Consider the following 26970-nt stretch of genomic DNA (forward strand, 5'->3'; position numbering starts at 1 on the left):
ACGTCTTGTGTACACGGTACACACAATGTGCATGGTGAAGGATTTAAATGTTTAAAGTGGTGGATGCAGTGCCAATGAAGTGGGCCATTTTCCCTGGATGATGCTGAGGTTAGAGTGTTATTTGTGCTGCGTTCACCAAAGTGGACAGTATTCCATCATGCTCCTAACTTGTGACTCAGTTGATGAAGAGGCTTTGAGGAGTTAGAATACTCAATGTAGAATTTCTAGCTGCATTGAAGGTCCAGGGGAGATGGTTAGGTTCTCTATTTGGAGGTGGCCATTATCTGGCACTTGTGGTGCAAATGCAGTTTGCCACAGATTGGCCCAAGTGTTGCCCAGGTCTTGCTGCATACAAGCACAGACTGCTTCAGTGTCCAAGTCATAGCCAATCATGCAATTAACAAGCATCCCACTTCCGACCTCCTACTGGAGAGGAGGTCACTGATGAAATAGATGGTTGGACCAAGACAATACTGAAGGACATCTGTTTAAGTGCTGGGACTGATACGATTGCCCTCTTCCTTTGAGCACAGAAGGTGGAATGGGGACCTGCTCAAGGTGTTAAAAAATTGAGAAATATGGATAGGAAGGAATTTTTCCCCTCAGGGGGTTCAATAACCAGGGGGGCATAGATTTTTGCTGGCCCAAACTGTCTGCTTTTTACCCTGGATGTCCAAACTCTCTACACTTTCATCCCCTGCCAGAGTTTCAAAGGGCTCACTTCTTCCTTGAGCAGAGGCCTGAATAATCCCCATCCACCACCACTCACCTCCGCCTGACTGAACTTGTTCAGTCAGTCAACAATGTTACCTTTAAGTTTTCTTGCTTCCTGTAAGTAAAAGGTGTAGCCATGGATAACCCTGCATGGGCCCCCCAGTTACACCTGTCTTTAAATGGGATGTTCAGATACACCTGTCCTTCTGTGGTTATGTTCCAGTCCTATTCAGGCATACTCCTGGAACTCTTCATGATGTGAATGACTATCAGTGCTGCTTCATGCTCTAGTTTGGAGGTGATGTCACAGTGCAGAAAGTAATATAGGATCAGAGCATGATGACAGCCTGGAATGTGCTGCCAGGGAAATAGAGAGGAGTTAACTCATCCTTTAATAAGTACCTGGATGAGCCCTTGGCACAAGATAATATTCAAGGCTAAATGCCAACTGCTGAGATTAGGTAGGTAGGTTGGTCAAGCAGTTCTCACGTATCGGTTCAGATTTGATGGGCCAAATGGCCTCTTCTGCACTGTGTTATTCTGTGACTCACTGACTTAATTTCCAGTGATAGACAGCTCATTCATTCAAGATGCATGCCAAGCCCACCAACTCCCACAGTTCCTCTCACTCCACATCCTGCATGGACTCAATCCCATTCTCCCAGCTTTTCCACTTGTCACATTCTGGCGTTGCTACCTTCAAAAATGGCACTTCCGACATGTCTGTCTTTTTCCTCAGAGGTTGTCCACACTGTGGTTGACAGGGCACTCAACCAGGTCAACCCATTTCCCACACCTCCTCCCCTCCCTCGTCCTTAACTTCCATTCCAGCAATCTCCACTTTCAAAGGATCATCCTCCACCAACTCCAGCATGATGCCACCATAAAAAACACCTTCCCTTCACCCCTCATGTCAGAGACTGCTCCCTTCACAATGCCCTGGTCCACTCCTCCCTTACCCCCACAAAATTTTCATCTCCTTGCCACACAATCCCTTTTACCTTCCTCCTCACTGTTCAAAGCCCCAAATGCTCCTTTCAGATGAAGCAACATTTCACTTGCATTTCCCTCAATTTGGTCTATTGTATTTGCTGCTCCCAGAAGACTAAATACAGACCAGGTGACCACTCTGTGGAACACCTTTGCTCAACCTGCAACTTTCCTGTCACTTGCCATTTCAACTCAGCAACTTGCTCTCACGCCCACATGTCCATCCTTGATACCCTACAAAGCTCCAGTGAAGCCCAACTAGAGGAGCAACATCTCGTCTTCTAATTAGCACATTATAGTCCTCAGGATTCAACACCAAGTTGAATAACTTTAGACTTTTCCTCATCTGGACTTTTTTTTTAAGTAAAACAAATTTTTTTATCCCAATGCAAACCACTCCCACCCCACCAGAGCATACAATCGCTTGTATTTAAGATTTTGCTTTCACTGAGCACCTACCTATTCTCCCAATAACACACTGGTACCTTACCTAATGCAACTACTAGCACGTTCTCTGCCATTAATGCTTCCTCTGTCTTGTGATCTACACACCTTAGTTGCAATCTCTCCTAGTTCCCACTCAGTGAGCTTCTACTCTGCTCCAGCCCTCATACAGTATACAATCCATCACATTTCATGCTCTTAGCTCTGAAGAAGTCATGCAGACTTAAAACATTAACTCCATTTTCTCTCTCCATAGATGCTGCCAAACTAGCTCAGTTTTCCAGCATTTTTTGTTTTTGTTTCAAATTCCAGCATCTGCTGTATTTTGCCTTTATATCCATGCAAGTTTTTTGTGAACAAAAAAAACAGTACCAGGGAATACCAAAAATCAATGACACAAAGATCAGAACTCTATTAAAATGCTGCCTGCCAATGTAACAACACTGAATTTCATCCCAACCTTATTATTCTTTGAAAACAATGCTTATCAACTTCAGCTATAAAATGTGGCTCCTAAAACAAAAAGGGCAAAATGTGCAAGAAGCCACGACTGGACCAATAAAGATCACTTGTTAGGAATGTACACAAGCTCAGTTCATAACCAAACAAAAAGTCTGTCACTCGAAAGGTCAACCAAATAAAATTCCAGAACATGCATCTAACAATACATCAATAACTTGAATGCTTGACAACGACGGAACACAACTTCATTGGATTTCAAAAATATCAAGCACAAACTATTTTATAGATGACTTACCCTCCATCCCAGCTGGAATATAGCCAGGAAGCACAATGGCACACAATTTTTTATAAAGCAAATTGAAGGCCCGAAGGAAGATAATGAAAGATGAATTAAAGAAAGCCAGAGAAGAACAAGACAGCACTGTAGGAAAGGATAGCCAATGGTAAACCCTGATGGAAGATAGGGCCATACTTTTTCACTTTATTTCCTGCCCATTTGAACCTTTGAAATTGCACTACTCTGAATAAGGTGCAACTTACTTTGAGTCAGGCAGTGGAAACAACAAATCTGAACTGTTCAAAGAAACAACTTGCTTGGTGAAGGTTTGTGGACCTATCATTTTAGTTGAATTATCTAAAGCTAAGGTAAACAGACTTCTTTGTCTTCAACTTGCTTTCAGTTTGACTTTAAATCTTCATTTTGAAGCAGGGCTTGTTCACATTAAAGGTGAAGTCACCATTATCCCACATGACAAAAGACTGGTCACCCCTTTGAGGAGAACTGACAATTGGTGATTTCATTGGAGCATCACCACACCTCAGGTAAGGGGCAAAACTGAAAGAGCAGGCCTTCATAAACAACATCAGATAACACAGACTGCAGAACACTGCTTACCCAAAGCAGCCTTGGCAGCAGCTGCAGCCACTCGGGGATCCACAACAGAGGCCAGAAACGCCACGGTGCTCATCACAGGATTCCCAGACTGACTGAAAGGCACAGGCTGAAAGGCCAGAGGGCCAAGTGAGGAGTCAGTATCTTCCAAATAAGGGTCTTCAATGGGCAGTCGCAGAAAGTTCAATATACACTCGTCCTGAGTACGGCTCCCAACATGCTCAGATACTTTATTCCAGTCATCTTTGTACATTTCCAGAGCCTACAAAGGAAAAGAATAAACTTAGTTTTGGTTCAAAAAAAAAAATCAGTAACATTTACAAATTATATTTGTAGTCAATTAAGGCATTTGGGAAACTTCAGGGCATGAGCAGATTGTGCGATTCACGTGGCCAATACCAAACACTGAAACCATGATCATTTAGTCCCTCAAATAACCATCCAATTGAACCTTAGAAATCTTTCTTCACCACTGTTTTCTTCAGACAACCACGTAAGTGTGTAAAACAATGAAATGACAAGCATTGACACATTCTTCTCTCGTTGTTTTTAGCTGTCAGCTCACACTCATGCAGTCACCTTCAGAACTCAGAATAAAGCTCATTTCTCGCATGCCAAACATTACTGAAACCCTCAAACAGATTCTTGCCCATACACTACTTGCACATCAAGCAAAACCCCAATCCTCCCCACCCCCTCCAACTCAAGAATGCATCATTGCTAATGAAAGGACACCAATTGAGCAATGAATGATCATACCAACTCATGCAGTTTCCTCCTTCCTTGGTAAGCATCACAGAATGGAGGATAAAGAGGTCATTCTGCACGTTTGCTGGAATTTTACAAGTCTTGAGCGAGCGAGGTGGTTAGATCCCACCACGAGGCCAACGGAGAATGCCATTCTGCAAGCCTCACCCACCCCGATTCCAGGTTGGGCATGCCAGAAAAAATGCAGCTATTAAGTCCATGAGCGCTCTCATGAGACTTAAGTGTGTATGGGCCCAGACCCTTCAGTCCTGATAATTCCATCCTGAATTTGAAAAAAGGCAGCTATAAACATAATGGATGCATGGATATAGATTTTCCAACATTTGGGTGGGACATTCAGATCTCTTAATATTCCCTGTTCTGGAACCTATGTAGCAAAATGGGATTAATCCATCTTTAGTGGTTATTGTTGTTGGAGCAGATTCGGTAGGCAGAATGGTCTAGCCTCAATGTATGTCTCTGATTCTATGGCTCTTGGTGGTTAGCCTCTTCCCTGTGGGTTTCCATCCAGTTCCTGTTCCCATTTTCTCAGATTTCTTCAGGTGAACAAATGTTACCAAAGTGTTCGGACATTTGATTTGTGGGTTCTGCTATATTTTAGGTGGTGGGGGAGGGGTGTTTGTTGAGGTGGCGTGTGTTCGGGACAGGGGGCTATTAAGTTGGGAACTTGATTGTGTTCCTGCGGGGTTTGGGTAGATGTCAGAATGGAGTGTGCACTGGGGAGTAATTGTGTCTGAACAGGTTTCTTTTTTTTGTTTTTGAGTTAGGGAGGTTGTGTGCGCATGTTGTTGACTAAGTATCCGGATTGGTTGTGCGGGTGGTGATTTTACTGGGAAGTAGTAGGTGGCTTGCTGGGGGGGGGGCGGGGGGGAAGGAAATCGGTATCTGGGGTTCCTTGACAGGAGTGTTGAGTGTTGATGGGTAGGTAGGAGGTTTGAGGGTTTTTTTTTATATATTAGGGTGTGGTTAGCGAAAGGGACTCTTTCTCAGATTAAGGGGTTAGAGATATAGGAAATTGATAAGAAGTTTTTCACAGACACTTGTCAATCAATCTTTGACATTTGCTATCCCAGAGAGCTGGGATGCTCCGTCATTAAGTACGTTCTAGCCAGTGGCAGATACATGCTTGGGTGCGAAGAAAATTAAAGGATATAGGGATAGTGCAGAAAAGGTGCAGTGAGGGATAGATGATTAGCCATGTTCTTGTTGAACAGCAAAGCAGGCTCAAAACAAAAGGGTCAAACGGCCTACTTCAGCTCCTATCCATTTTCTTAGGCAGGGCTACTTTTTGTCCCTCCAAAGTACCATTCATTTTCTATTTTGCTTTAAATGTTTTCCACTCGCATGTTTGGGACATCATCCTTTCAAAACAATAATTGCAACTGTTTCCACTACCGTTTCAACCCAGGGGAACACCACTGAATATTTTTTCTGAAAAGCAAGCACCCACCATTGATCTCTGCTTTGAGTTACTCAACAATTTTGTATGATTTATGCCACTGCATCTTGAATCCCAAGTGTTCCAATTCTGCTGACAAGTCTGGTATTTGCTAGTTTATCAAGAGCCTGTTGAAAGTACAGATGCTCATCTTCAGCCACAATAACCTCATCAAATCTCTCGGATGCTTCAAGGAACTCATCCAAAATAGCTGAACGCTTACTATGACAAGATTTGTTAGAGAAAACGACCATGAAAGATGCTGAACTGCAGTCAAGTGTCAACTGGTTCACGGATGCTCTTCAAAGTAGGGAATCCATCATCCACTTGGTCCTACCTACAGGAATTCAATCCAACACTCAGCAATTCAATGCCCTGTGGTAGACTAACAAACAACCCTATTAGGAATACCGCTCACAGCAGAATCAGCACAAGGACTGCAGCTGTTCAAGGAGGCCCTAATCAGCATCTCTGAATAACTAGGAACAGCAATACAAATAACCTTGCCAATATCATTCATGTTCAAAAAACAAAGTAAAATTCCTTCACATGAATACAAAGTAAAATACTGTGGATACTGAAAACCTGAAATAAAAATAGAAAATGCTGAAATACTCAGCAGGTCAAATATCAACTGTGGAGAGAAACAAGTTAACGCTTCAACTTGTTGCTCGCCCTTTTCAAAACTTTTCGAACCACTGTTCTCACTGATCTGACGAAGAGTCAGGGTTGAAACAATAACTCTTGCGCCACAGATGCTGCACAATCTGCTGAATATTGAGGATTTTCTGTTTTTATTACAATTGTTATGGTTCAGGTTAGAAACTCCAAATTGCTTTAAGAAACCCGCTGAATCACAAGTTTTGCATCTTGAATCTGTCTAGGATAATCATGCTAACTACCACTTCAGGTGTGATTCAAAAGACCCACTAGGGGGTTTCATCAAACAAAGTTTGTTTAATAGTGTTAACATAATGGAACAAAAATTAGCAATAACTTATTACAAGCAAAACCAAAACAACCAAAATAATGTATAACCCTGAACCAATATATAGCAGATGTTCCAGTCAAAAACAATATCCAATAAATAAAACCCTTTAAAAACAGATTATCACTGCACAGCAGATTTTTGATAAGCGAGGGGATTAAGGGTTATGGGGAGAGGGCGGGAATGTGGAACTGAGACACGACAGATCAGCCATGATCTTATTGAATGGCGGGGCAGGCTCGAAGGGCTGGATGGCCTACTTCTGCTCCTATTTCTTATGTTCTTATGTAGTTGTCTAGGTTGAATGCTGATTTCAAATGATCTTGAAAACTCAACAATTTGTAGTCAGGTCAACTCCCCAAAACACAGATTCTGCAGCAAGGTAATAAGCCTTTCATCCAGCTAGTAAAATTTCCAAAGCAAGAGAGAGAGAAAAAGAAAAAAAAGATTTTTCTAGCTTGCTTCTACAACTGCCTCGAACACTGCAGCCAAAATGAAACCAAAAGCTGAAAAACTTGGGTCACCTGGTTTGCCTAGATTTTTTTCACCCCTTCCAATGACATCACCCAAGGCTGTGACTATGGTTAAATTAACTATATCATCCAGTAAAATTTCTTCCCTCAGCATGCATCTTGCAGCGTGAAACCGCACAGGGAAGAATGACCCACAACAAACAACATGTGCATCTTTATGACTGTGCAAGGGGTTGAGTCAAACAAGACAATGCCACCGTTCAGAAACCTGCAACTCTCCCACATTTACTGGGTTGCAATTAAATGTGGGAACTCCGGTCAATTTCTTCTCCATGCAGAAACTGGCCACTGCCCACAAATGTCATTCTAGCTGAGGCCAGGGTTAAATTTGCGACCTTGTATGGTGCTGCTCAGCTGTGTCATTAGCTGAACCTGTTCATGCATTCATTTAAACACAGCTTTCCAAACCAGTCACTACGAACAATAGAAAATCGGTCTAACAGAACATGTTGGCTATAATGCTGCCATATTAAAAGATCATTAGGCACTCCATGAAGCCTCAAAATATCAAACTGCAAATAAAACAGTTCTCATATAATTGTCTTAACCAAAATCATTTTAAATCTCAGTATTGCTACTTAATCCAATAATGATTGAACATTGATCAGATTTTTCTTCTGATATGAGATAGAGAATTCATATTAGAATAAATGGAGGTGCAAAAGGCCACATCATTGTTTATTGAGCTGCATAACTTGTTCTCGTTAAATACTGCATGCCTAGTGCACTCAAGTTGTATTTTGCGCAGAACTGCATTTTAAACATTTACTTCAAATTTCCATTTCACAGAAAAATTCTTATTGAAACAGAAGGCAGCCCATATCCAGGGGAATTCATGACAGACATCATGAATGCCTGGAGCACGAGGGACAAAATAGGTTAAATAAAGTTTCCTCGCTGTTGAAAGAGATGGAGAATTGAATGAAGCAGGAAATGGGTGCAAAAGATACAAGTCAGCTACGTGACAACCAGGCTGAAAAATGTTCAGAAGGTAGTGAGAAAGGAAGTAAGAGGAGCAAAGAGATGAGACTGGCAGCCAAGGAAATATAAAAGACTGCTGTAAGCATAAGGGATGGAGCCACTGGGGACCAAAAAGGAGATTAATGCGGGCAGACAGATGGTATGGTTGAGGTACTAAATTGTTGCTTGCATTTGTCATTACCAGTGAAGATGATAGAACATAGAACATTACAGTGCAGAACAGGCCCTTCGGCCCACGATGTTGCGCCGACCAGCTTTTAAAAAAAACACTAACCCACTAATCTAAACCAATCCCATTTCGTCCATAAACCTATCCACAGATCTCTTAAACGCCCCCAAACTAGGCACATTTACAACTGCAGCTGGCAGGGCATTCCAGTCCCTCACCACCCTCTGGGTAAAGAACCTACCCCTGACATCAGTCCTATAACTACCCCCCCTTAATTTAAAGTCGTGCTCCCTCGTGCTAGCTTTCTCCATCCTAGGAGAAAGGCTATCACTATCTACCCTGTCTAAACCTCTAATCATCTTATATGTTTCAATAAGGTCCCCTCTTAGCCGCCTTCTTTCCAGCGAAAACAACCCCAAATCTCTCAGTCTCTCCTCATAGGATCTCCCCTCCATACCAGGCAACATCCTGGTAAACCTCCTCTGCACCCTCTCCAAAGCCTCTACATCCTTCCTGTAATGTGGGGACCAGAACTGCACACAATACTCCAAGTGCGGCCGCACCAGAGTTGTGTACAGTTGCATCATGACGCTGCGACTCCTAAATTCAATCCCCCTACCAATAAACGCCAAGACACCGTATGCCTTCTTAACAACCTTATCTACTTGATTCCCAACTTCGGGGGTTCGGCCCCGACCGAATTGAATTTAAACTTGGAAGATTTCAAGTAGTAACCTTATTTGAGAACAAGACATTTGATGCCTTTTTGCGGAACATTCCGGAAGAGGTGGTGTTCATCATTATTCAAGTGCACACTAAATATATTCGCACACTTCTGTCCTTTTATAAGGTTCCTACAGGAAGAATATCAATGAGTGGTCAAGATCCTGGCTTGTTGAGAAGTCTAAAACCAGAGGAAAATGCATCAATGTGGCATCTACGCTCACTGACTGGAAACACCTCTGCAACATCTGTCATTCTCCCATATTATGCGAGAGATCCTGTACCAGGTGGATGCAGTCTGGACTCTAACCTGACTGATACAAGTGTACACTTGCAGTACAACCTCTATGAAGCCACAATAAGTTTTGCACCAGCCAGTGTTGGATATGCAAGGGGAGCAGTTCCACCCTCGTGTGACTATACTGGCCAGGGGTCCAGATCACGACTCCAATATGACGTCTATCAGTATTTCCTACCAGAAACTGACATGAACGAGAAGGTCCTCTTTGCCTCCCTTCAAAAGATGGCTGAGGTCCAACAGGTGGAAGCAAATGGAATCAAGCTCTTCAGCCTGCGTGCACAAGACAAGGCCAGTGTCACCGTACCATCAATACCCGGCCAAGGGGTGATTTACAATGTTATTGTTAAGGACCCAGAGACAAACACATCAGCAGCTTATACCCCTGCTCACATGTATGGCTGTAGCTTCACTGACAAGCTGGACAATTGCTACACACAGAAACGAATATCAACAAAAGTATTCTTTGTTTCTGTTGGGCTGGTTGGATTATTTGTTTGTTTCTTCGGGCATAGATACCTAAAAACAGAATTATTCTTTATGGGATTCATTTTCCTGGGATTTCTGTCCTTCGTTCTAATTGTCCGACTGTTTGTGATAGATTACGATGTGGTTCTGGGTCTGGTAGCAGTCTCAGGATGTGTCGGTGGGAGTTTGCTGGTGATGTGCTGGTGGAGATCTGGCAGTGTTGCTTTCTGTATGATGATCGTTGGGCTCGTGCTGGGATTTTTGCTATCCTCTTTGATTTTCTTCACACCCTTGGGGAACATTAAAGTCTTCAGTAATGATGCTGTTTTCTGGGTGGCGTTTGCGAGTGTGACTTTACTTGTACCTTTAATATTCTTCAGCTTCCCACGACCACTGAACATAACAACCTGTGGATTTGTTGGTTCCTATGCAGTGATTCTAGCAGTCCATAATTTTGTATTTTTGTAAGATGATGTTGCTGAAATCCCATTGAACACTGAATGAGCTAAAAATTGATGAAGATGAGGTATTAAAAAGATTGTTTAAAATTGATAATCACCAAGACCAGTCAAGATGTAGAGGAAAGGATGGAAATTGCAGAGCCTTAACCTTTCAATCCTCCCCTGCTACAAAGTAGTGCCAAAGGATTGGCGCATTATGAAATGTTACCAAAAAAGATAAATACAGCAGATTGTGGAAATCTGAAATTGAAATCAAATAGGTTGTAAATGCTCAGCAAGTCAGGCCGCAGCTATGGAGAAGAGAAACAGAGTTAACATTTCAGGTTGATGTTCTTCTATTTATTTTATTGGCAGTGCAGGAGGGTCAGTTTAAGCTTGGTGGTGGGAAAAGTTTTTAGAAACTATAATTTGCAACAAAACTAACTTGTGGATTAGTTATAGAATGCCAACACAGATTTGCAAAAGACAAATAGGATTTAACTAACTTGATTGAGCTAATAGAAGGGGACAATTAATGAGGTCTACATGGACTTCCAAAATGCATTTGATAAAGTGCCATATAACAGGCTGGTCAGTAAAGTTGAAACTTATGGAATACAAGGGACATGAAGTTGACAGAGTAAGACAGACATATAGAAGATATATAGTGGGGATTCCAAGGGATCATTACTGGGACCACTGTATTTTTTACTCTGTCAATGTCTTGCAGTTGGGTGTGCAGAGCATAATTTCAAAATTTGCAGTTGACAGAACTTGGAAGTGTTGTGAATTGAGGAAACCAACACACTCAAAAGGACATTGGTTAATGAAGTAAGCAGGCACATGGCAGATGAGGTTTGACGCAGAGAAGTGTGAAGTGATGCATCTTGGTAGCATGTGACAGATAAATAAAGATGTAATTCCAAAAGGGGCAGAAAAACCTGGGAAGATATGTGCACTGGTTATATCACAGCTTGGTATTGCTTCAGGAAGCATAGTGGAGAAAATATCCCTGTCTACATCAATGGGGATGAAGTAGAAATGGACGAGAGCTTCAAATATTTAAGTGTCCAGATCATCAACAACCTGTCCTTGTCCTCCAGGCTGACACTATAGCTAAGAAGCCCACCACCTCTACTTTCTCAGGAGACTAAGGAAATTTGGCACGTCGGCTACGACTCTCACCAATTTCTACAGATGCAACATAGAAAGCATTCTTTCTGGTCGTATCACAGCTTGGTATGACTCCTGCTCTGTCCAACACTGCAAGGAACTACAAAAGGTTGTGAACATAGCCCCATCCATCACGCAAACCAGCCTCCCATTTATTGATTCTGCCTAACTTCTGGCTGCCTCAGCAAAGCAGCCAGCATAATTACGGACCCCACGCACCCAGGACGTTGTCTCTTTCACCTTCGTCCTTCGGGAAAAAGATACAAAAGTCCAAGGTCATCTATCAACCAACTCAAGAACAGCTTCTTCCCTGCTGCTGCCAGACTTTTGAATGAACCTACCTCGCATTAAGTTGATCTTTCTCTACACCCTACCTACAACCTTAACACTACATTCTACACTCTCCATTCCTTCTCTATAAGCAGTATGCTTGACCATATCGCTGACACACTTCACTGTATACTAATGCATGTGACAATCATAAATCAAATCATTGAAGTAGGCTGGTCAAGTTGAGAAGGTAGTTAATAAGCCATATATGATGCTGAGCTTTATAAAGAGTATAAAAGCAAATACATCAGGATGAACATTCAGAAAACACCAGTTCTGCCTCAACTGGAGTATTTTGTCCAGTTCTGAGCATTACATTCAAAAGCAAGTTAAGATAAAGAGTGTGAAAAAAAATAAAGAGAATGGTTCCAGCAATGAGGTAGTTCAGTCACAAGGACAGTATGGAGAAGCTGTGGTTGTATCACTTCAGGAGAAGATCAATAGAGGAGACACAGATGTTTCGATTAATAGGAAGGTCAAGACCCAGAGGACACTGATTTAAGCTGACTGGCACAAGAAGTAATGGCAGCATAGGGAAAGACTTTAAATAGCTACTGGTTAGGATCTGAAATAGTTGCAGATTCAATCATGGCTTTGGAAAGTGAATTTGATGATCTGGGCAAAGAAATTGCAGAGCTATGGGAAAGGGCATCAGAGTGAGGCTAGCTGAGCTGCTCTTGAAAAAACCAAAACTGAAAACAGGCCTAAATGGCTTTCTTTCTAACAGTAGCCATTCTATGATTCCACCATTATATACTCAAAATTGCAGTGAGTATTCCGTGCCGCCAATTGACCATTAACTTCGTATTGTTGGTGCTGAATGGCTGTGGAGTCTGCCTACATAACTGGAACGCTCCAAGTAAGTTCCAACAGAAGTGTTTTAAAATGTTCCAGAGAATGATACAGCACAATGTAATTCAAAAGGGTATTAAAGCAAATAAACGGCAAATTTTTATCAGCTAGCCATGGTGAAAGTAGAATGCAAAATCACAGGCAGCCTGTTATAAAGTATATAGCAGCTGGCTCTTAGTAAAAAGACCAACAAGGATGAAACCAGATTTGAGACTACAGATGAACAAAAAGTGTCAGCCCTTGCCAAAGCAAAAAGACAAGAGCTAGACTGCTCTCTTTATTCCATGATGTCATTTTTTTCCAACACAAAATACAGTGCAATGAACCATTCAGCTCTTCATATCAGTGCCTGTGACACAAGCAGTCTACTGAAGTCCATCTCTGTGCCCTTTCCCTGCACCCGTCACTTTTTCATTTGAAAGCAGTCATCTAATTGTCACAGAAGTCTTCGTGGACTACTTACAAACACATTGAAATAAATTTATGCAGTGCCTTTAATAATTTAAAACTTATCAAGCTGCTTTTGACTGAACAAAATTTGACATGTTATGGCAAAGAGATTTAGGACAGATGACTGAAAGCTTGGTCAAAGAGATAGATCTTAAAGAGCAACATGAAGAAGGGGATGGAAAGGCAGGGGGGCTTAAGGAGGGAACTCCAGAGCTAAATGCCTTGATAGCCCATGGTACAGTGAAGAAAACAGCACATGCATAAGAGGTCAGAATTGGAAAAGCACAGACATGCGCGTTGTGCAGGAAGGATATTTCCTCTATCATTCTGATTAGATATCAATTAGAAAATGGAAATAATATTTTACCATCTGCATTTTTGAAACCTGGCACTGCTAAGATTTTACCACTTCTCTAGCATGGCTTGGATTTTAAAATCTTAGTCAACTTAAGTTGCCAATTTTCCATCCTCTCCATAATGTTTGTCAAACATTCCACACAATACTCTGACTGTGTTCAAAGAGCTCTTGGACAGATTCATCAGCTCCATACTTCCAAAGGCACCTGCACACTTTAACATCCAGAACAGTTCTAAACTGGTGGAGGAGATTTTCCTTCTGTTTACTAAAATCAGAATGGAAATCACCAAAGAGGGTCAACAGAGCCTGAGAGCATGCAGGGAGCCTGGCAGTGCAACGTATTTTGTCACCCATTCCTCTTTGCAGAGGACTTTAATGAGGCACATATTCTGTTACCAAACAGATACAATTAAATAGCACAATAAACAATTTGACTCAGTTGTCTCTTTACAATGCTTTCAAAATAAAACAAAAATTATTTCCATGCTGTATTCTGAAACTGCATTGTAATAGTCATTAGAAACACTCACCTCCAGGAGCAGCAGAGTTTCCTGATCTGTCCAGTCCCTGGCTGCACTGGCCTTACTTTGCTGCAAGACAGAGACACAGCAGAGAAACAGAAACACTCAAAATAAGAAGTTATTTGAACAAACGCTATTAAATCCCAGTTTTTAATATTTTGCAGAGTTTTCACACTACCCACGCCACAAACCTTTTTCCATCCAAAGCACAAACTCTGACTGGCATACACTCTTGCAGGGGTCAGCATCCTTCCTCTGCTTGTCCAAATGACCATGCTTCAAAGAAGAACTGAGAACATCAGTGGAATTTAGCTCTGGAGAAATTCAAAGCCTATCCAGAACCTGTTCCCATACAATGAGTGCAGCCATTTTTCCAAAAGGTTAACAGAACAGAAATAAGAAAGGCAGGAAGTAACCCCGAAACACTGATGGTGGAACAAGCTTGAATTGGTTTATTGCATCAACTATCTCAGGGCAAGTGCTGCACTGCAATAGTTTCCTAACAATGAGATCAATTTTACCTGATTGATTTGAAATAACATGTTTTACATCAGAATTTCTGCCCCATTTTGTTTCACTTGGATTTCTATCCCCACTCACTTTGTCTACTATTTCCTTACCTTTACAGAGCTATTCAGGCTCCCATCATTCATACTTCTTTTAGACATAGTTTCTTCCTTTGATTGCACCATTTGGCCTTGCAACATGAAACTCTTATCAGTGAAATTCTCCTGCCCTCCACTCTATCAAAGATCTTCCCTTTTGTTCTTTTTCCTACCCTCCCTTTTCACTGTTCAAGGTGTCATTACATGTCTAATTTCTTATGTTCTTATGTTCTTAATCTTGTCCATTCTGATGGAAAGTCACTGACCTATAACTCCTTCTCTCTCCACAAATACTGCCAGAACAATTAAGTATTTCCAGATTTTTCTATTTTTATTTCAGATTTCCAGCACCTGCAATATTTTGTTTTTGTTATATATTAAATCCAACTTGGCATAATGCAGCCTGATTCACTGTGTGGTTTTGAAATTTTTACTACAACAATGAATGTGTCTCTGGTCTCTAATTATATTCATCAATTTTAAAAATTGATTATGTTGATTGGTGGATGAACAACCCCCAATCTTTTGTCAAGCGAATCAAATTTAAAATTTGATGCCAAATGTACAAAGTTAAAGCAATGATCAGTTGAGCTCCTGTCCCATAACTGTAGAATGCTTCAAACCAGATTCACCAAGAGTAAGGGCAATCATAGTGGGCAAAGAACACAGGATTATTTGGAATTTATGGACAGAGTATCACCACTGCTGGTAGACTAACTTGAAAAATTGCTCCAGAGCTATCAGCCCCATTATGAACAGATCAGATCAAAGTTTTGTACTGCTGTCACATCCAGTCAGGAGTGGTGGTGATCAATTAAACTAACTGGAGGCGGTCACTCCACAAACATCCCTACCCTCAACAACTGGGGAGACCAGCAAGCCAAAGCAAAAGACAATACTGAAGGCATTTGCAACCATCTTGAGCCTGAAGTGCAAATTGGATGACCCAACCCAATCTCCTCTTGAGCTACCAGTCTTCAGCCAATTTGATTCACTACACATGGTATCAAGAAATGGCTGATGGCACTGGATCCTGCCAAGTATACAGGCCCTGATCATATCTTGACTGTACTATTGATAACTTGTGCTCAAAAACTATCCAGATCTCTAGCAAAGTCGTTCCAATACAACTACAATGCTGGCATCTACCTAACAATATGAAAAATCGCCCAGGCACATCCTGCCCACAAAAAGGGAGGAGAAATCCATTGTGGCCATTTACCATTGCATCAGAATGCTCTCAATCATCAGCCTGGTAATGGAAGTAGTGGGCAACAGCGTTATCAAGCAGCACTTAATCATGAACCTGCTCTTCAATGCTAGGTTTAGGTTCACCAGGGACACTTGGCTCCAGATGTTGTTACAGTCTTAATTCAAACATGGGCAGAGTGCTGAATCTCAGAAGTGAGGGGAGGGTGACTGCCCTTCACGCACAACAAAATTTAAGGCAGCTGAGGGAAATATCTCCACTCTTTGGAGACATTGCTACCACAAAGGTTGTGGTCATTTAAGACCAGTCACCTCAGTCCCAGGACATCACTGCGAGGCAGCATGCTCGGCTCAACTATCTTCAACTGCATCAATGACCTTCCCTCCACCATAAAGATCAGAGGTGGGGAAGCTCTTTGATGATTAGTGCTCATGGCTGCATGCAGGAAGACCCAAACAACATTCAGGCTTAGACTGATAAGCGGCAAGTGGCATACCACACAACTACTAGACAATGACCATCGAGAGAGAGAGGGAGGCTAATCATCTCCCATTGACATTCAATGGCATTATCATTGCAAAATCGCCCACTATCAATATCCTCAGGGTGTTACAGCCTTGAAAAGGTGCCAGTGAGGGAATCTTGGTAAGTAATATATTGTCCGCCACCTTCAAGTCACTCCATGACTGGCATTCAGTGGCAGCGATGCATACCATTTACAATATGCACTGTAGCTACTCACCAAGGCTTCCTCATTAGCACCTTACAAACCTTCAATCTCAACCAATGCAAGGCACAAATTAGGAGTGTGCTGTAATACTCCATTTGCTGAGATGCGTGCAGCATCAAAAACAAGAAACTAAACAACTTCCAGGAAAAAGCAGCCTGGGGGGGTAAGGGGGGGTAGTTGTAGGACGGATGTCAGGGGTAGGCTCTTTACCCAGAGGGTGGTGAGGGATTGGAATGCCCTGCCTGCTGCAGTTGTAAATGCGCCTAGTTTGGGGGCGTTTAAGAGATCCGTGGATAGGTTTATGGACGAAAAGGGATTGGTTTAGGTTAGTGGGTCATTGTTTTTTAACTGGTCGGCGCAACATCGGGGGCCGAAGGGCCTGTTCTGCGCTGTAATGTTCTATGTTCTATGCTTGATCAGTACCCTAACCACCATCTTAGAAATATTTATTCACTCCATGACTGGCACAGTAGCAGCAATGTGCACTGTATACAATACGTATCATAGCTACTCACCAAGACTCCCTCAACAGCACCTTTCACACCTGCAACTCTACCAAGACTAAGGGCAGCAAACATCAAACACCAAACACCAAAAACAGCAAGTTCATCTCCAAGTCACTCACCATTCTTAGTTGGAAACATACCACTGGATGATAATCCTAGAACGCTCTCCAGAACAGAACTGTGGGGTACCTATCAACTCCAGAATTAAATAACACGATTCACCACCACCTTCTCAAGAGCAATTGGGCAGGGGAATAAACATTGACCTTGATAGTGACACCTAGATTCTACAAAATAGCAAAGTGTATAGGACTACTGCGTATCTATTTAAAACTGTTGGAATTAACCTGCAGAGCAATAAACTTTGTTTAATTCTCCTGCCCTCTGCGCCTAACCCTTTTAAATTCTCAAACATTTATCCACTTAGTCTTTTAAAAGCTATCAGGGACTTTGGCTCTAGCACTATTTCTCATACAGTACTCAAGTTCAAAAATGCAATGCCTGACTGTTTCAAGTCAAAATAAAAGACTTACTTTTGCTAAGGTGCCCTTCTTGGTGTACATATCAGTACGCAGGCCAAAGTTCTGTAGGTCTGCTGGTTTGTCCTTTGGTTTTTCTGGGAAGTTCAACATTTGCTGAGAGGCTGGAATCTGTACAAGATTTTGAGATTGAAATGAATATCATACAAAACAATAATTTGGAAAATTAAGTCAACTGAAGGAGTTAATTGCTGATTTCAGGCAAATCGACTGAAGCATTTAGTTGAATCAATACCCCACACAATCAATTGCAGATAAGAAACAGGCATCAGAATATGAAGCAAAGATTGGAAAAAATGTTAGTGAGGCATAATTCAAATGGAGAAAAACTAGCTTCGCATTCACAAAACCAAAATAAGGTCAAGGAAGAGGGGGAAACCAGCCCATTGAAACTGCTCTGCCATTTGTTAAGGTCATGGCTGATGTATTATGGCTTTAACTCCATTTTACTGCCTGTCTCCAATAACCTAAACTCCTTTTTGATCGAAATCTGATCAACCCTGCCTTGAATCCATTCAATGACCCAGCCTCCACTACTCTGTGAAGATGAATTCCAAAGACAAATTCCTTTTTATATAGGTCTTAAACAGAAAATCCTTCATTTTGAAACAGTTCTTCTCGGCAATAGGTTCCCTGACAAAAGGGAAACCTCTTCTCAGCACCCACCCTTTCAAGTGGCCTCAGGATACTGTGTTTCAGTAAGATCACCTCTCACTCTTATAAACTCCTGAGTACAAGTCCAACCTGCTCAACTTTCCCCTCAGAAGTCAAAACCTTCATCCCAGTAACTGAAATCATTGAAGGCAAACTGCATGGCAAAAATACAAAAATGTAATTCCACAGAAAGGTATTGCTGATCTATTCAAATTGCAGCCCATCTTTTCTCTAGTCAGATGGTAATGAGCAACTGCTGTGCAGTTCCAATATTTTCTGTGTTTAAACGCAACAGGAAACCACTTAAATGAATGCAGGTTACGAGAACCTATTTCAACAATGCCTTCAGGAAAGAAAAACCATGCTACCCAGTTCCCAAATTAATTAGTAAATAATCTTGTACACTGCTGCACCCTCCCCCACCCCTTTCCACAAGCAGGTTACATTATGAGTCCAGGTAAGGGTGTGGGGCACCACAGGAAAAAGAGGGAAGAGAAGACCAACAGTTGATTTCTCATGTCTTACTTGAGGAGTCCTGAGATGAACCGGTACCAAGCCTGAAGGAGTATCTGCAAGAACATTGAAGTGAGGGGTCGGGGGAGGACCCATGGGCAGAGGTCGGCTGTCGGCATCTACTTGGTAATTCACAAGGCCCCACTGTTCCAGAAATGCGTGAACTCTAAAAGTAATATACATAAGTGTGCACAGTAAAATATCACAGCACATAATCTGATCATCCACTTTAATGCTTTCCACCCCTCACCCACCATCCACCCCCCCAATACTACCCACATATCCGTTTCGATCATTGACAAATTTCAATATGCCAATCTCTGTTTTAAACATACTCCATGATTGAGCTTCCACCACCTCTGGGTAGAGAATCCCAAAGATTCACAACTTTCACAAGAAAAAAATAAATTCTCACCTGGCTCATAGTGGCCTCCTCCTTATTTTGAAATTGTCTCCGCTGGTTCTGGGCTCCCCAACCAGGTAAAACACCTGCATCGCTGGTGACAATTTACTTGGCCAAAAACCAGGCCCTTAACCAAACAGCATTTTTTTCAACCCATAATGACTGAGATGTTGTCAGCCTGGAACACAAAGTCAATTGCCAGACATAGGATAAACATCCTTTGTTGAAGACCCTTGTGGAGAGGCAAAAACCATAGAATCAGTGCAGAAGTCAGCCATCAAGTCTGCAATTGCACTGCAAGTTCTCCAAAAGAATCTTTTATCCTTGTTATATTCTTGTAACCCTGTGCATTTAGCAACTTCATCAGCACATTGTTCCCGTGTCTGTGTGGTTTTCCTCCAGGTGCTCTGGTTTTCTCAGTCCAAAGATGTGATTAGGTGGATTGGCCACGCTAAGTTGCCCCTTAGTATCCTAAGATGTGTAGGTTAAAGGGGTTGTTAGCAGCTAAATGCATGGGGTCACAGGGAGAGGGCAGGGGATAAGCCTGATGAGATGGTCTCCCAGAGAGTCAGTGCAGACTTGATAGGCTGAATGGCTTCTTTCTGCACTGTCGTGATTCTATGATTCGAACCTGCACACCTTCACACTGACCCAAGACTCTGGCTTTTTGAACAAGTTGGTATTGCTTTCGGAGTTGCAAGCCTGTCTGCTGCTTCAACATTTGACTCAGTAAGAAGTCTGACAACACCAGGTTTAAGTCCAACCGATTTATTTGATAGTAAACTCGCAAGCTTTTGGGGTTTGCCCCTTCATCAGGTGAATGGAGAACTTTCCATTCACCTGACCAAGGGGCAAACCCCAAAAGCTTGAGAGTTTACTATCAAATAAATCGGTTGGACTTAAACCTAGTGTTGTCAGGCTTCTTACTGTGTTTACCCCAGTCCAATGCCGGCATCTCCACATCTTAACATTTGACTAGCAGGCCACAGGAGCTTTGGCTAGGCTGGACAATTGTCCCCACCTACGTAGACTTTGCTGAAAGTTTTGTGCCATTGCCTTCAAACAGATTCACCTACCTGAGCCTGAGCCTGAGCCTGAGCCTATTTCATCCTGTGAAGACACCAGCACTGGAAAAGCAAATGGGCATGGTCTTTAAAAATCCCACACACCTATGAGGCATTGTACAAACTGATATTGTCACAGCAATTTCAAAACTGCAGACACTTGGAAGAGCAGAGAATCTTTAAAGGCCAACAGTGCAGCCCTCATAGACGACAACTATAATCTCACCCATAAGTCCAGCTGCTCAGGCAGACCCTTTCCAACCATTCCCATGACCACTGGGCAGGATAAGCATGGTGACCAAATAGGAAAGACCTCCTAGCCAGAAGGATCAGATTCAATATACGGGATGTTCTAGCTGCTAAACAGAGTGCAGGGATTCAAGTAGCGAGGGAGTGTGTGGAAAAAGCAGAGGACAAAAGAATTGGCATATGGAATCTTAGAGAAAGGTGAGCTTAGAGAAAGGTTACCATTTATATAGATGATCTGGAGGAGGGAACCGAGTGCAGGGTGTCGAAATTTGCTGATGACACCAAGATTGGGGGAAAGGCAAATTGTGCGGAGGGTGTGGAGAGTCTGCAGAAGGATCTAGATAGGCTGGGCGAATGGGCCAGGAAATGGCAAATGGAATTTAATGTTGGCAAGTGTGAGGTGGTCCACTTTGGTAGGAAGGACTATTACTTACGTGGCGAAAAACTGCAGCAGGCGACGGTGCAGAGGGACCTCGGGGTCCTTGTGCATGAGTCGCAAAAACCCAGCTTGCAGGTGCAGCAGGTGGTCAGGAAGGCGAATGGGATGCTGGCCTTCATAGCGAGGGGGATTGAATATAAAAGTAGGGAGGTCTTGCTGCAGCTGTATAGGGCATTGGTGAGGCCGCAGCTGGAGTACTGTGTGCAGTTTTGGGCGCCGCACCTGCGCAAGGATATTTTGGCCCTGGAGGGAGTGCAGAGGAGGTTTACTAGGCTGATACCGGAGTTGAGGGGATTGAGCTATGAGGAGAGGCTGAATAAACTAGGCTTGTACTCGTTAGAGTTTAGAAGAATGAGGGGAGATCTCATTGAGATGTATAAGATGATGAATGGGATGGATAGGATAGAGGTGGAGAGACTCTTCCCGCTCAAAAAAGACAGTAGGACTAGGGGGCACAGCCTCAAGATAAAGGGGAGGCGGTTTAGAACGGAGTTGAGGAGGAACTTCTTCACTCAAAGGGTGGTGAATCTCTGGAATTCTCTGCCCGTTGAAGTGGTGGAGGCTGCCTCGCTAAATATTTTTAAGAAGCGGGTTGATGGGTTCTTGATAAGAGAGGGGATTAAGGGTTATGGGGAGAGGGCGGGAAAGTGGAACTGAGCTACAACAGATCAGCCATGATCTTATTGAATGGCGGGGCAGGCTCGAAGGGCTAGATGGCCTACTCCTGCTCCTATTTCTTATGTTCTTATGAGCTGATACACTTTGACAGAAAATTTAGGGAGAGGCAAAATATCTCAATCATGTGCCAAGACACAGGAACCTGGGTATTAATTTGCCAGATATTTGAAAGTGACAGGGCACATCAAAACAGTAGTTTGCAAAGCCTATGGGACCTTGGACTACCTAAACAGACACAGGGAAGTTATGTTGAACTTCAAGCTTTGGTTAGGCTTCGCCAAGATTATTATGTCCAGTTCTGCTCAACCCATTTTAGGAAGGATATGAAACTCCATGAGGATGTAAAAGAGATTTACCAGAATAGTTCTGGGGAAGAGGAATGTTAGTTACATGAATAGAATGGGATGCTGGATATTGTCCTCAGTACAAAGAAGGTTGAGAGGAGATCTGATAGTGGTGCAGAAAATGACAGGTTTAGACAATATGGGTAAAGCAAAGCTATTCCAATTTAATGATCTATAAGGACTGGGAGACATGAGTTTAATGTTCGAACAAGATACACAAGAGATGTGAGGAAGAACTCTTTTTAAAGAAAAAATGTAGCTAGTGGTGCTGACCTTAAGAGGGGTGAAAGCAGAGACAATGATAACAAATGCAAGCTGAATGGGTACTTGGAATTCAATTTACAGAGCAGCAGAATGGGACTGACCAGAGTGCTCAACAGAAAACCTTAATGGTATTTCCTCCGTCATAATGATTCTACCACCATGACGAACTGATATTGCACTAACAAAAACAGAAAACGCATGAAAATCTCAGCATCTGTGAAGAGAAAATGGAGTCCACGGTTTGAGTCATGGTGACCATTTGGCGCTATTCTCTTTCCACAGGTGCTGTCAGACCTGCTGAGATTGTCCAACATTTTGTGTTTTTGTTTCAGATTCAAACAAACACAGTATTTTGCCTTTGAGATATTGCACTAATTTGTAGGTTGCTACATTCTAAATTCTTCATGTGACGTACTGTGATGTAGTTCAGCCCTATAATTCTGCCAGAGAATTGGGTGGTTGCTGATGTCAAGTGCTGGGTATCAACAAAGCAAACGTCTTTGTCCTCGAAGGCTGAACATAGCCAACATCTTTCCGCAATTTAATTACCAAATATACTATGTTCATCATGTCTGTCCCCACCACCAATCCTCCAAAAACCGATTAAACCACATTAAACTCAATTGTTGTCACACAAACAAGAGAAATGGGGAAGATGCGTGAGCAAGTGAGGGGCAGAATTAGGTTTCCTTCAACAAGGATCTTACAACAGCACCACAGATCTTCCACATTTGACAGAAAACAAGTTTCTGTTTTCACAGTGGAGTAACAATTATATCCCAATTGAATACCAACATTGAGGCACTACGCAAAGATATACTACAACATGGTGATTAGAATGCTGAGTGAATATAAAATGCTTCCCTATGGAACAAAGATCAGTTTATGGAATTTGAGGTCCAGATCATCGATGATTTAAACAAATTGAATGACCTAATAGACCACCTGCTACTCCACAATTCACCCTCTTCTCACACAATTTAGATTAGATTGGTTCAGATGAAATAAGACCTGCTTTCTATTGTGGAATTAATATCCACCTAAGCAGTTGATGTGACATCAACGATTCATCCAAAGGACAGCATCTGTTGATAATAGGATTAACTGTTCATTTTGCTGCACAACAGCACCAATCTTGAACATCAACTCACAATCGAAAACAAACTACACAATGGTTGAACATAGTCAAGAGTCTCTTTCAGGCTGAGCAAGGGCAGTTTAAACAACACAGTAAACATCTTCAATTGCTCATTGTTGGAAGCTTTCAAATGAAAGGATGTCTGCTCTCCTCCATGAAATGCATTGTCCTTACCTCATTACCGCACAAACGTCACCAGTTAAATTTCTGCGACAAGATGTACTGGTTAGATATTCCTGAGGATTTAACCGATAAGTGTCAATCATAAAGTTTCGGTATGCCAAATATCTGTTGGTGCATAAACACAGGGGGAAACAAAATGAACTGACAGATCCTGCATTTCATGAGATAAACATAAAGGTTCCCTGGTCAGGTTATCACATCACATAGGATGTTCAGCGGCTATAAACCTAGTTAAAGAATCATGCCCCAAATAGAGAAAAGGCAAACACTGCCCGCCAAGACACAGTTGGGGAAATCTCCTATCCCGCCACGCTAATTATTTAGCACAGCGAGCTGGGAGATTTCAGCAGGGCCAGATTAAAGCAAAACACACTGGCGTCTGGCCCCAAGTGTCTCCCAGCACTGGATTTCTGGCGCAGTCAGCTCTGCGCCAAAAACAGGCACGAGCTGTCTAATGTATTCAAGACATCATTTTAATATAATTCAAATATAATTTGCGGGCCCAGGACTCAAGTCTCTGGGCTTGTTAGACCCTCCCTACCCACCAGGATTGACACTAGATCCCCACCAACAGGAGGCTGGCTGCTTGACCCCAATGGAGTGAAGGGGGGTTTAGGGGGGGGGGGGTGCAATCAGGACTCCCCCAGAGGGTTGCGTGCTGGGGAATGCCCCCTGGGCATTGGCATCTTGGCAGTGCCAACCTGAGCCCCCAGCACAGCCCAAGAGGCCAAATGCCAATGCCCAGAGGGCACCTTGGCATTGCCCACCAGGCATGCCATTGGGGCAATCTCACTGCCACTCTGCATACAGGTCACAAATACAGGGAGGGAGGGAGGCAGGCAGGCAGGGCAAGCTTACGGTGGGGGGGGGGGGGGGGGGGGCGGTGCGGTACCTGTGCACTCAGCAATGCACAGGCTGTGCGAGATTCTTCTCTGAACTCCCACTAAAAAAAAGTGCTATTTAATCCAGTTTTCATGCAAATTTGACATTTAGAATTTTTGGGGAGAACCACACCCAAGTTTTTTGTCCATTCCCCAACAGCATTTAAACAAGTTCTTGGAATCAGAATTAGTTGACAGTCTTGAAGTTCAGTTTGGGACCTTCTGATTATCAAGCATGCAATTTTATAAAACAAAATTCACAAAGAGGAATGCAACTGGATAACCCTACACTGACCTAGGTACCTGAATAAAAGTGGCAAACCAAGCCCTGTTGACTCTGCAAAATCCTCCTTAATATTTTGGGATTTGTGCAAAATTGGGAGAATGGTCCCATAGACTAGTCATGCAACAGCCTGGTAATGTCATTCTTAAAGAATCAAGCCTTACCCACAACATCCCAAACCCACCATACGTGGCAGCACTGTGATAAATAGCTGGGAGGGAATTGCCCTGAGAATCTTCAACTTTGACTCTGCACCCCATGAAGTTTCAGGGCATCAGGTCCAGCATGGGCAAGCAAACCTCCTGCTGGCTACCCCAGTCACCTTGCAACAAAAACCAACATGCTATTTGCCTTCCTAAGCAATGTTGGATGTGCTTTATCCAGTGTTGATTCGATGCTGATTTTAAACCGAAACTGAATTAAATCAGGACTCCTGGGTGAGCAAATAAAATTTATATACAGTCACTTATGCAACTGTAATCTAATTTGTTTCATTCCATTACAAAATCCCCTTCAACATGGATTGAATCTTCCTATTGAGATACTTCACAAAGTAATTGGAGAGTAAATGTTATATCTAGAAAGACAAATTCAGAGACCATGACTATCTCACTGCACAGCACCTACCAGATAAATACAATAATACAGGTTACAAAGTGATTGAACTAAAGGTTCCCCTTAACAAAATCTGCAATCCTTGTGTAAGAGTGCAGTTAAAATAATGCAGTCAGCATAGTGAACTTGGACTAAAGCACAAAGAGGGCAAGTTGCAATTTAAACATCATGTTGTTGGAGTGGATTGATAGCAATACAGTGGTAGAACACTGTTACAGCCTTTGGAAAATTGTGTCACTGAATGAAGCCTAAACATCTAAATTTCTACATGTACACACAAACAATGCCTCTGTGTATACACGTTTAACTACATCAGCACTGGGCTATTGCTGCATGTGCTGAACCATCAGTGAGAAATGTTAGAAAGTAACCAGTGACAACTTTGTACTGGATGTAATGTGACCAATGGCTAAAAGATGTAAGGGTCAGCTGACCCAGTAAACTATGGAACCAGTTATAGTGTGATGTAATAGTCAGCTGACCAGCTGATTCACTATAAAGAAACTATGTAGAATTGTGGTGAGCTTGGAGTGGCCCAGGGCGAGGCCCCAAGTTTGGAATAATTATGTTTCTTTACTAAACCCTTTCTTTGATTTATAAGTTAGAGCAAGTTTTGTAATATTTTCATGACCTGCATTTTGAAGAGTTCCTTTTGAATGACCAAGGAACAGCATCAGAGAAAGCAAGATTCCAACCCTAGCTGACTGACAAGAAAACTTCTTATGAGAACTCTTCCAGATTGGCAAAGCCTCAAAATCAAAAGTTCCAAACTGCAATGAATGAATTAAATTCAAAGGAAATGAAGACAGTTATAAGACAATTAATAAAAGTCAAACAGGTTCCCATAACTAATACTCAGCAAACAGCTTCATCCAACTGAAGCATATGGCAGTGAACAATAGCCTATACAATGAAATGGTGATCAATCTTGAAATAATGACACTTGGTAACAGTTTTCAAACTCAGAACAACAGTCAAAACTGAGAAAATGCATTTTCAGCTTGGGGATGAGAGAATATGGGAAAATAGATTTATCAAGCACACTTACATTTCTGGGCTTTTGGACTTATTTTTCCCATTGAAGAATTCTGGCAAGGCACGACGTTCAATCTCATGGATACTACAAGACAGGGAAATGCAACTAATTAAGACAATTTTAGTTTTAAATTTGGAAGATCAGAAATGAAGAACCCCACACCCAGTCCTTAACATTTTTCTTGGTGCCTATGATTTTAAGTCTCTGAAGTTCTCGGAAGAAAAATGAGAAACACTGTTACTTTTTGATAAAACTGCATTTTACCCTTTTCATTTCAATCTTTTGGTGACGTACCAAACCATATTTATAAATCTTCTAAAGGCCCACATCTGACAATAACTCCCTCCACACATCAAAACATTAATGAGGTTTTAAAATAGCTTGCAATAAATTTTAAACAGAAAAAACTCACATGAGCCAACAGGCCAGTCATTCTACCTCAGTGGTAACTCAAAAGAATTCTGCGGGACATAATACATCTGCACTTGGCACAGAGATGGATTAATCAGGGAAAATCAACACGGATTTGCCAAGCAAAGGCCGTGTTTGACAAATTCAATCAAATTCTTTGAGGAGGTAACCAGAAGTATTGATGAGGGTAATGCATTTGATGTTGTCTATATGAACTTCGGCACAGCTTTTGA

General features: G+C 42.2%; 1 protein-coding gene and 1 pseudogene across 1 annotated transcript in view; one reads left to right on the plus strand and one right to left on the minus strand.

The window, feature by feature from the left end:
- The window catches only part of LOC145346764 (SWI/SNF complex subunit SMARCC1-like), a 174649-nt gene that overhangs the window by 77589 nt on the left and 70090 nt on the right, over window positions 1-26970 (minus strand). Inside the window, exons 15-20 of the mRNA XM_080194463.1 lie at window positions 26339-26410; window positions 23503-23616; window positions 18762-18915; window positions 17577-17693; window positions 14002-14061; window positions 3506-3764 (exon numbers count right to left, since the gene is read on the minus strand). Of these exons, the coding sequence (XP_080050589.1) occupies window positions 3506-3764; window positions 14002-14061; window positions 17577-17693; window positions 18762-18915; window positions 23503-23616; window positions 26339-26410 (776 nt within the window). The remainder of the gene's footprint in view (window positions 1-3505; window positions 3765-14001; window positions 14062-17576; window positions 17694-18761; window positions 18916-23502; window positions 23617-26338; window positions 26411-26970) is intronic.
- On the plus strand, window positions 9071-10336 carry LOC145346924 (transmembrane 7 superfamily member 3 pseudogene; annotated as a pseudogene).

Source organism: Carcharhinus amblyrhynchos, chromosome 8 (assembly GCF_965287045.1).
Source record: "Carcharhinus amblyrhynchos chromosome 8, sCarAmb.v2.hapA, whole genome shotgun sequence".
NCBI classification, from domain to species: domain Eukaryota; kingdom Metazoa; phylum Chordata; class Chondrichthyes; order Carcharhiniformes; family Carcharhinidae; genus Carcharhinus; species Carcharhinus amblyrhynchos.